The sequence below is a fragment of the Centroberyx gerrardi genome, chromosome 11, assembly GCF_048128805.1.
Source record: "Centroberyx gerrardi isolate f3 chromosome 11, fCenGer3.hap1.cur.20231027, whole genome shotgun sequence".
In the NCBI taxonomy this organism is placed as follows: Eukaryota; Metazoa; Chordata; class Actinopteri; order Beryciformes; family Berycidae; genus Centroberyx; species Centroberyx gerrardi.
Window position 1 is genome coordinate 11313949 of NC_136007.1, and position 10085 is coordinate 11324033.

The 10085-nt window shown below is 42.4% G+C and overlaps 1 protein-coding gene across 12 annotated transcripts in view; it reads left to right on the forward strand.

Annotated features, from left to right (window-relative positions):
* The window catches only part of LOC139917137 (transcription factor COE1), an 88800-nt gene that overhangs the window by 637 nt on the left and 78078 nt on the right, over positions 1–10085 (forward strand). For all 12 annotated transcript variants that reach the window (XM_078286515.1, XM_078286523.1, XM_078286513.1 and 9 more), the window contains exons 2-4: positions 536–692; positions 1652–1715; positions 2897–2952. In XM_078286515.1, coding sequence (XP_078142641.1) covers positions 536–692; positions 1652–1715; positions 2897–2952 — 277 coding nt within the window. The remainder of the gene's footprint in view (positions 1–535; positions 693–1651; positions 1716–2896; positions 2953–10085) is intronic.

A 10085-nucleotide genomic window follows, 5' to 3' on the forward strand; every position in this document is an offset into this window, starting at 1 on the left:
AGAGTGACAAGGAGAAACAGACAAATTGGCCTAATAAAATAAAGGGAAATATCTTTCCTTTTGCCCTTATTTTCTAGACCTACTCATTGTTGTGTTCATGGGTGGAGTGGAGTACAAACTGCTCCACTCGACCCAGATAGTCAGTGATGTAGTGGGAAATAAAAAGGTGGGTAAACCATGACCTCCAGTCACGGATCATCATAAAGAAAACAACCACCAACATAAACAAATTCAGTTATATTTTCAGAATACTGAATTTATGGTTTTTACCTAAACACCCTCTCCTCATATAACTTGCATCAATAGGCCCACAACTGATGTCTACTATGATTTTAAATATTTATGCCAGGCTAAAAAAGGCGAGTTAACGCTATAACGCAAATAAAAAGGTGCACAAAGTGACTTTAGGTGGCTTTACCCTCCACTACATTACAGACTATCATATACATATTTTTGTCCCGTTTACTCTTATAAAGTTCAACTTTGTGCAGCCCATAATTCTAACACCGACTCGTCCTCGCCTGTGTGTCCGCAGTGGAGTGGGTCTGGCCCGGGCTCACTTTGAGAAGCAGCCGCCCTCCAACCTGCGGAAGTCCAACTTCTTCCACTTCGTCCTGGCTCTGTACGACCGGCAGGGCCAGCCGGTGGAGATCGAGAGGACCTCCTTCCTGGGCTTCGTGGAGAAGGAGAAGGTCGGTCCGGAAACTCTTTATGGCCCACTTATTATTTCTAGATTGAATATCCTGAAGGCTGGATTAATTCTGAGAGTAGACTACAGTTTTAAGGCCTGGTAATTCTATTGTGGTGGTTGATATTACTGATATCATTGTTACATGTCATGTTTATTAAATTTTAACCTGAAAGCGTTTCTGCATTAATTAGGATTGTGCTGTGCAGCTATTAAAACTTAAGTAAGATATTAAGAATAGAAAAAAGATAAAGCAGCCCATAGTCTTTATTATTTTTCACGATGATGATTATTAATTGTATTATTAATTGTTTTATTAGTTGTATTATTATTAATAATATTATTATTAGGTCTATTAATATTATCATTATCATTAGGCTACATTAGTGGTATATCCATACTGGCATAAATAAGACATAAATAAAACATAATATAGACATAAATCAAAAACTGGGTAATTCGCTCGATTTGTGCACTGGGCAAATTAGAAAATCCGTTCCGACATTTAAATTGTTTTAATTTACGGTTTAGTTCAACACAACCACTTGTTCTATATAAACAACGGCGGGGCGACCGGTCTCCTCATCAATTATGACACTCTTTAAATTAGAGGAAATTTAGTGGGAGAATTTAGTGTTAGATTTATTTGCCCTCCAAACATAACCAGTAATTACAGAGGAATTAAAAAGCCACAATAACACCGTGATTACACATGGAGAAATTACAGGCCTGCCCTACTTTAATATCGCCGTTATGAATATAAATCACAAGTGCTTTTAATGCATGACCGGTGTTAAGAATTCAATAACTTAGATATAGGCCTACATTCTGCAGAAGCACGAGCTTGTTTTTTTTTTCTTTGTTGTCTCCTAATATTTCAATAAACAGCTCTGTGTTTGTTGTGTGTGTGTGTGTGTGTGTGTGTGTGTGTGTGTGTGTGTGTGTGTGTGTGTGTGTGTGAAGGAAACGAGCGGAGAGAAGACCAATAACGGGATTCATTACCGGCTGCAGCTCCTTTACAGTAACGGTGAGTGAGGGGCCCCAGAGAACACACACACTCAGACACACACACACACACACACACACACACACACACACACACACACACACACAATAGGCCAATTTACATAGATTTTTACAAAATCAACGTGATTGTCTGTTTTGCTCTTGCAGATACAGAATACACAGACAGGCATCAGCTGACATTTTTTAAGATTTAAATGTGGAAAATGTGTTTAGTCCATCTGTTGTTAAGCCTTGCAGAAGGCTACAGACTATCATAACTAGTTTATTTCAAATGCATTGTAATCTACACTTGGCTGTGTAATTTGATTGATTTGTGTATTTTGTGTATGTATTTTTACTATTTCAGTGCAACTATCACAGCCAATTCATATCAGTTTTGTTGCAGCATTGTGGCTTCAACACTGTTGTTGCTAAATTAGTTTGTCCATTTTAAAGCGGGCTGTGTGACAGTTTGAGCTGCAGTCTGCTGTGGGTCTGGCTGCATGTTGTTGTGGTCGTTGTGGACTGTGGATTGTGTTGCTCAGGCCTTTCAGCTCAGTCTGGGAGGAAGAACAGCACAGGCCTGTTCATTACAGCCAGTTCTGTGATCAAGATGACCAGACACATGCATAATGCATATTTACAATTCCTGCACTGTTTTTTTTAAAATACCGATTTGATGTTTACATAGAGATTTAACAACAGTTGCATGTGGAAACAATCATTTTACTGCAGTATGTTGCACCTACAAACCAATTATCAGCTATAATGATTTTAAAATACAGGCATGCTGAGCCAAAAGCCAAACATTAAATGTGATTATTGAGGATTTAAGGAAAGCTCCTCTGAAGTTATTGGTCTCTAATGGCAGTTTTCATTGTATCATTACTGTGGGAGACACTAAAGTGAAACCAAGAAGTTAAGAAACACTCAAATATGTTTTTAATTGGTAATTGATGAACAGCTAGGCTAATCTTTAAAACATGCTCTCCCTGGAGATACAGCTGTACAGGAGTGGAGGGTCTCCTCTTTTGTAAGGCAGTAAGAGTTTTTCCCCCAGTCCTATCACACTATTAGGCTTATCTATCTAAAACTGAGTGAATGAGCCTATTTTAGACGAAGTTGTCTATGTTGTTCTGCATGTCAAAATCTATCTAGAGATTCTGATTTTCTCTCTCAATCTCTCTCTCTGCAACCCAACAGGCATCAGAACAGAGCAGGACTTTTATGTTCGACTCATAGACTCCATGACTAAACAGGTAAGAGTGTCTGAAAAGATTTAAAACACACACACACACACACATGCACACACACACAGAGGGGTCTGTCACCTCTCGTTCTCGTGTTACCTCACTGACAATGAGCTGTTCCACTGATCTGCCTGTACTCTGCCGCCCTCCTGTATCTGTATGTATGTGCGCACACAAATATGAGTATGCATGTGTGTGTGCGTGTGTGTGTGTGATTTCAAGGCTGTGGGTGGGTGTTTCCAGAGTGTGTGGGTGGGGGCACACACCGCATGGCTCCAGGCATTTGCCTGTACTTTTCTAGCTGTGATTAGAGCGGGGAAGGAGCGAGCGGTGGTGGAGAAACAGGAGTGTAATTCTGCTGCTCACAGTGGGAAGTGTAAAGATGTACAGCACCTCTGGGATTTGGTCTACCAAGTAGCAAGCATTTACTGATCAGATTCAAATTTTCTGTTAATGTTTGTGCTTTTGTTTTCATACGTGTGTGTGTGTGTGTGTGTGTGTGTGTGTGTGTGAGAGAGAGAGAGAGAGAGAGAGAGAGAGAGAGAGAGAGCAACAGCAAGAGATAGAAACAGTATAGAGAGAGGCAGACAGAACAACAGATAGAAATACAGAAAGAGAGACAGACAGGTTTAGTGTTTGTGCTCGAGGTTCCTCAGGTAAACAGAAAGAAATCTGTTTTTTTTGCACAAGGAACAGTGAGTGAGAGTTGTCTGTCTGGTGAAAGGCTTTGTGTGTGTGTGTGTGTGTGTGTGTGTGTGTGTGTGTGTGTGTGTGTGTGTGGCAAGGTACTGTGAGGAGCCAAGGAGCCACGCTACGCACTGAATGCTCTCTAATGTGCCTCCAGCCTCTGATAGAGTCTCACACTGCTGCTGGCACTTCACACCACATGCTGTGTTATGTGTGTGTGTGTGTCCGTGTGTGTCCGTGTGTGTGTATGTGTCTGGCAGGCCTAAGGGACCACACTGTTCCCTAATAACACTGTTTAGCTTGAGCTTGGTGGGGTGACAGCCAGCTACACAGACACACACACACACACACACACACACACACACTCGGCCCCTGCTCCCAGTGGAAGGTGCAGGACAGGGAGAGCGGGGTGTTGACACACACCCCCACACACGGACACACACACAGACACACACACACACACTTTTCTCATGCTTGCTGCCGTCTGAAAAATGAGATGCATGAGTTTTGGGCTATATAAAGAGATTTTAAGTTTGAAAAGGAAAGTCATTTGTCCTCGAGAAGTTGATGCATGCAGGTGTGTGTGCTGCACCTGTAGACATCTGGCGGCGTGAGGCTAGGTCTGTGCGTTGTGTGTGTGTGTGGGAAAGAGAGAGAGAACGAGAGAGAGAGAGAGAGAAAGAGAGAGAGAGAGAGAGAGAGAGAGAGAGACTAATACAAATGGGAGGTGGGACAGGTATTTAGTGTTACCTATTTATACATGTATAAAGACACTTAGGCAAAACTGTATATGTAGCATTCACGCCAATGAAGCACACTGAATTGAGAGAGCTAGTGTGTGTGTGTGTGTTTTGTGTGTTTTGTGTGTGTGTGTGCGTGTGTGTGATTCCCAGCGGTAGCGGAATGGAACACTAACAGGTGGTCAAACCAAAACAGCGGCGTGGTTGGCTTAGTTAGCCAGTGATGTCATGGCCACTGTCTGCCTAACCACACACACACACACACACACACACACACACACACACACACTGCTGGTCTGCTGCTGCTCATCACTCCCCATCACTGTTGTCTCACCATAGCTATGAAGCTACTCAGCAGTAGGCTTGTGTGTATTGGAACAATGAGCTAAAGTTACAATATAGTATCAGTCTAATATGTGTGTGTGTGTGTGTGTGTGTGTGTGTGTGTGTGTGTGTATGGGGCAGAAGAGCAGACTGCCAGCTTTTGGTTGGCTGTTGGTCTTCACTGACCTTCATGTTAATGATATTAAAATCAGTAAAAGACCAAATTTAGCTCACTGATCCAGTGCTTTTGCTCGCTAAATCCTGAACAAAATCCCTGCTTTTAGTTGGGTTTTGTCAAGAGACAAGTAACATTCTCCTATATATTGTGGATGTATTGTGTAGAATGTCATACTGGGTACTGTTGTAATGGGCTTGTATTGTTAATTCTAATTATATCGCAACATATTGCATGATTCTACTGAAAGGACAAGATAGGATAGATAGATAGATAGATAGATAGATAGATAGATAGATAGATAGATAGATAGATAGATAGATAGATAGATAGATAGATAGATAGACAGATAGATTGATTTTCTATCCTCTGTCCCTCTCACATGTCATGTCTTATAACCTACTTCAAGCTTTGGCACCTAAAGCTTTACTTTCCTGTATGTCTGCCTGTGTGTGTGTGTGTGTGTGTGTGTGTGTGTGTGCATTGAGTGGGCCAGTATTAATTGTGTTAAAGGGAGGGGGAGAGCGCCTCCTAGTCTTCAGAAGCGCTGCGCTGTCTGTGCCTCGGCTCTGTCCCGGAGAAGAAAGCGTCTGTCACGGCAGCCCTGACGGATCACTAGCTCGCTAGTCGACCTGACACTAACGCAGGAGGAAGTGTGTTCCCCAGCTTAACGGCTCCTTGTTTACACGCCGCGCATGTCACACTACTTCAAAGGCGGCGGAGGGAACGGCAGAGATGCAGAATGAAAGGCCTGGTGAGGCGGAGAGAGGGAGGAGACAGAGGAGTAAAAGGCAGATGAAAGAGAGGAGGCGAGCCGGGCGAGGTGACAGTGTGCCGGGTGATGAGGAACCCAAGCACACCAGAGTCTGTAACAGAGGCCGGGTTCAATATTGTTTGCAAATTATTCTTTGCGTTTGTGTATTTTTCCTGCTTGGAGTTCCGGATGTGTGAGGTTGCCAAGTAGGAAAAGCAGAAGAGTAGCAGAAACTCTAGACCACAGTTTAGTGCACTTTCCCTGTGATTGACAACTTCTTATGATCCACGCTGTCTGAATTGTCCTGCTGCAGTAAACCCCACCCATCTGGTAGTCCAGGCAGGGTAAAACCAACGCAAAGCATTATTTGACCCCAGTCTGGCACAGAAAGAGATGAGTTAAGTTTCGGTCAGGCAAGGAGTGAGTTGGGAAAGAGTTGGACACCATCCATCCATCAGCTCAAATTATTAAATGAATGTAAAAGGAAACAATAGTTTACCTGCTCCTTTGATCCATCGCCTATATTTTATCAGTAGGGGAAATTATATGGTGGTGATTTTAATTTTGGTTCTACGTCTGCCTCTGTGTCGGTCTCAGTATTGTTTCTAATGCAGGTTGCAATACTAAACAATGTTCTTATTTTGATACTTTACATGATGAAAGCACTAATTCTAAACATTGAACTGGACTGAACTGAGCCTAACTAACTCATGATTGCATTTGGGAGGAAACAAAATGATGCTGATTTAGTTTTTCACCTTATCTCCAGCAGTGCTGAGAGCGGTCTTTCAGCGGAGGCCCACCACTGAGAAAATATTTCACTTTTCACTCCCCTGTTTAACACCGCATTGTGGTTACAGACATCTGTCTTTGTTTTTACGTCTATAGTTGCTAAAGATACAGTCAGATGTGAAAAAGGAAGTATGGGTAATTTGAGGTTGGAGATATGTGTGTGTCATCAGTTTGATACTATGAATTCCTCTGTATTTTGTATTTTGGTGTATGTCACTAGCTGGTGCAGCGTAACTGTCAGAGGGGATATTACAGTTAGAGTGAAGGTCCGCCCATTTTTTAAGATAAGATAACAGACTTTTAATCAAAATGAATAGAACAACATACATAGTGTTTTGTGAGTTTTAATTTCCCTTTTGATCTGAGTGAAGCGAAAGTAGATTGACCTCATCTGTGGTTTTGGAGGAAGGCACGGTAACATCAGGCCTAGTTCTGTTCATAAAGATAAATGCACTCACCTGGCCCAAGGTTTGCATGTTTGCATGTGTGTGTTTGTGTGTGTGTGTGTGTGTGTGTGTAAGCGAGAGAACAAGAGAGGATAAGAGAGAGAGAGAGAGGTTGACATTGATGCATGTTGGTCCAGGGTAGGAAGCAAGTTCAGAGGGAGTTGCTTGGCCCACTCTTTTCCCATGGTACGATGAGTAGAACTAATCATAGACAGAACCACGGGCTATAGATAACGTTTCCTTTTCACATTCTGTCATTTCTATCTTTTCCTGCAATCCCCAAGCCCAGATTTGCTTTAATTAAGCCATAACTGAGGCAAACATTAGAGCTCAGTTAAATGTCTATCGGTAGGGATAAGAGAAACGGTTCCAGTTCAGTTGCTTGATCATTTCTCCATCAAACAGGTGAGACCAGTTACAGTGTTTTCAGACTGGACTCTTGGTCCATTGAGTGGTTTTTGGTAAGAAGGAGCTTATGTTTTCTGAACAGATAAATTTGTTTCCCACTTTGGCTGAAAATGCAGACTTCCACATCATCTTCTGTCCTGCCATGGTCTCCATCCTCTTGTACAGCCTCTGCAGTGGAATTGGCCCCTTTAAAATCTGCACAGCCTGTTAGTTTATCAGTGGTTCTGTCCACATGTACTAACACTTATTGAGTAGGAAATGTTGCACATAGGCATACCTGCATTAATGACTGGGCATGCAGGGCTCCTCCCTGGGGCCCCGGACGACGACGGGCCCCAAAAAGCCCCAGGTTCATGTGTCGATAAATTTGAAGCAGTTGGTTTTCAATTGGAATATGTGCCCATGCATGGGAAATTATAATTGACAAGGGCCCCAGGCCCGGAAACAAATGGGGGCCCCAATTCCAGAAACATACAGGGTCCTAGAGACAACCTAGCTATTAATACGAGATCCCTTAGGCTACCACAATTTCTAGTTCAACAATACTGTAATGGGGCCCTCACATAGCCACCGTCTCTGCTCTCTATTAATGAAGCAGGGCTCCAAGGTAGTTATTGAGGGCTGTGTAAGCTATAGTTTCTGTAAATGAGGGCTCAAGCTACAGTCTCTACTAATGTTCGGGCCCCTATGGTACATGCTCGCCCTGGGGCCCCTAGCGGGACAATCCAGACATGCACATAGGTGATGGGAGAGCAGGAGATTCATACTCTGTCATATTATTCTATATGAAAAGTATACATTTTTGCATGACATTCCCATCTACCTCTTTCCACAACCTCATAATTCTCATGAACCTCATTCCTTTAAGCCTAATTTCTTCAAACCTCGTGTTCTCTACTGACCAGTAGAGACCCAACAGGCATAATGAGCAAACACTGTCGCAATGCAAAAATATATTGTATTGATTTTGCATTCTTGGAAGTGTCCTGCAGATATAGCTGTATAATGTAACTTAAAGTAATTAAATATCAAATCATCGGTATCTTGTTGAAATATTGCCTCTCCAAGTTTGCTTTTTTTACCATGACTGGTGGCTGACAGTGTCCCCTGTGTGTACAAAATGTTCGTGGCCTTGAGACCAAGCCAAACCATTGAAAATGCCGTGTAAAAAGACAAAAATACATAGCCACCACTGGGAAAATGAAATCGGTAATTCAAAATTCCTGAAAAATGTTGTTTTTGGGGATACAAGGTTTCTGCTGGACACAACATAACATTTACAGAGTGTGTCAGACTGAGAATGTGCAATATGTAAATATATTATCAGTGTTAAGCTTTGGTTTCAGTTTTCAACACATTGCATGGATATGAAGTTGTAGTTTAGAGATCTACAGCTTTCACACACCTGAACGACCTTCATTTCCCAGAGAGGGATAAACAAGACTCTAACTTATGTTCCTCTGATGGGAGCAGATAGTCTGAACCTCCACTGAAGACAATTGGAGAGGACAGTGAAACGTCTTCGCCGTTCCCCGAGAAAAGTGAGTCGGTCACTCGGTGAGACTTGCCGGCATTTGAAAAGACAGATCAAACAGACTGGAATAGACCAAAGACAGACAGGGCTCGTGTCTTGATTGATAGATAGCTTAGCGGTGTGTGACTAGTGCCTGCGCTTTATTCTGTGCTTCCTTACCAGAATCAGGAATAGGGTGTAATGGAACTAGGTGAAGCCTGAACCCTTCAACGAAGCTGAAACGTCTTTGCTCCTGCTTGTGTGTCACTGCTATTTTGGATCGCTGCGTCAGGAGGAGAGACCATGGCCACCGCACCGAGAATATCACAACTCTGCTCTCTGTTTGTCGCATCAGACTTCAGAAAGACGCCCGATCAGCGTGCGTTCAGATGACAATATGGAAGTTATCGTGCTGATTTTCTGTGCGAGACAATGTGTGTGCTATACTGTGAAAAAGGTGTGTGGGGGGGGGTGACAGACGTTGTCATGCAGGAACAGTGTATGTGTGTGTGTGTGTGTGTGTGTGAAGCAGAGGTGTTGCTGTTGCTGCTGAACAATGTGTTATTGAGCTAACTAGAGGTAAAGTGGGAACCAAACTGTTACCCCAACAACACTCTCTATATTATTGATGGGGGAAATATATCAAGATGGCAGCCTCCCAGTTTGACATTTTTTCATAGCTGTCCCACAGTGCAATGCAGCAAAATATAATCATCCCCTCTCACCAGTTCGGAAATGTGGAATGTAGGTGTGAAACACAACGGGCTGAAAAAATACTAATTCAGGAGCCCGCCATTTTTATGCATCTATACACCCATACAGGCGATGACTGGCTTCCAGCAGAGTGAATCTGAATAGGAGTAGAGCTTTGCTTTTAAGGTTTGACACAAGTCTCTGAAGGAAAAAATCTCTGAGTTAGAATTATATTTAAAATACAATACAGGGTTCATAATATGATGTTGTTGCTATACTAGAAATTAAGTTCAAATTAATTTTGCAAGCTTGTCTGTGAGTAAAAATCTGGAGAATTGGCCTGTTGTGCCTTTTTTAACATGAAAGGTGAAATGGATATAAGGTGATACTTTGGCATGACATTTCCCTATTTGTGAATTTTGTTATATTCTCCACTTAGATATATAACAACATATTTACACATAGTTACACGGCGGAATAATGACTTTTTGGTATTACATGCCACAGTTTATTATTGAATTAATTTTGAGCCGACCGCACAACACAGTCTTCCCAATAACAATGCTGTTTCACTAGTCCTGGTGCCTAAAACAGTGACCTTTGTTATCAC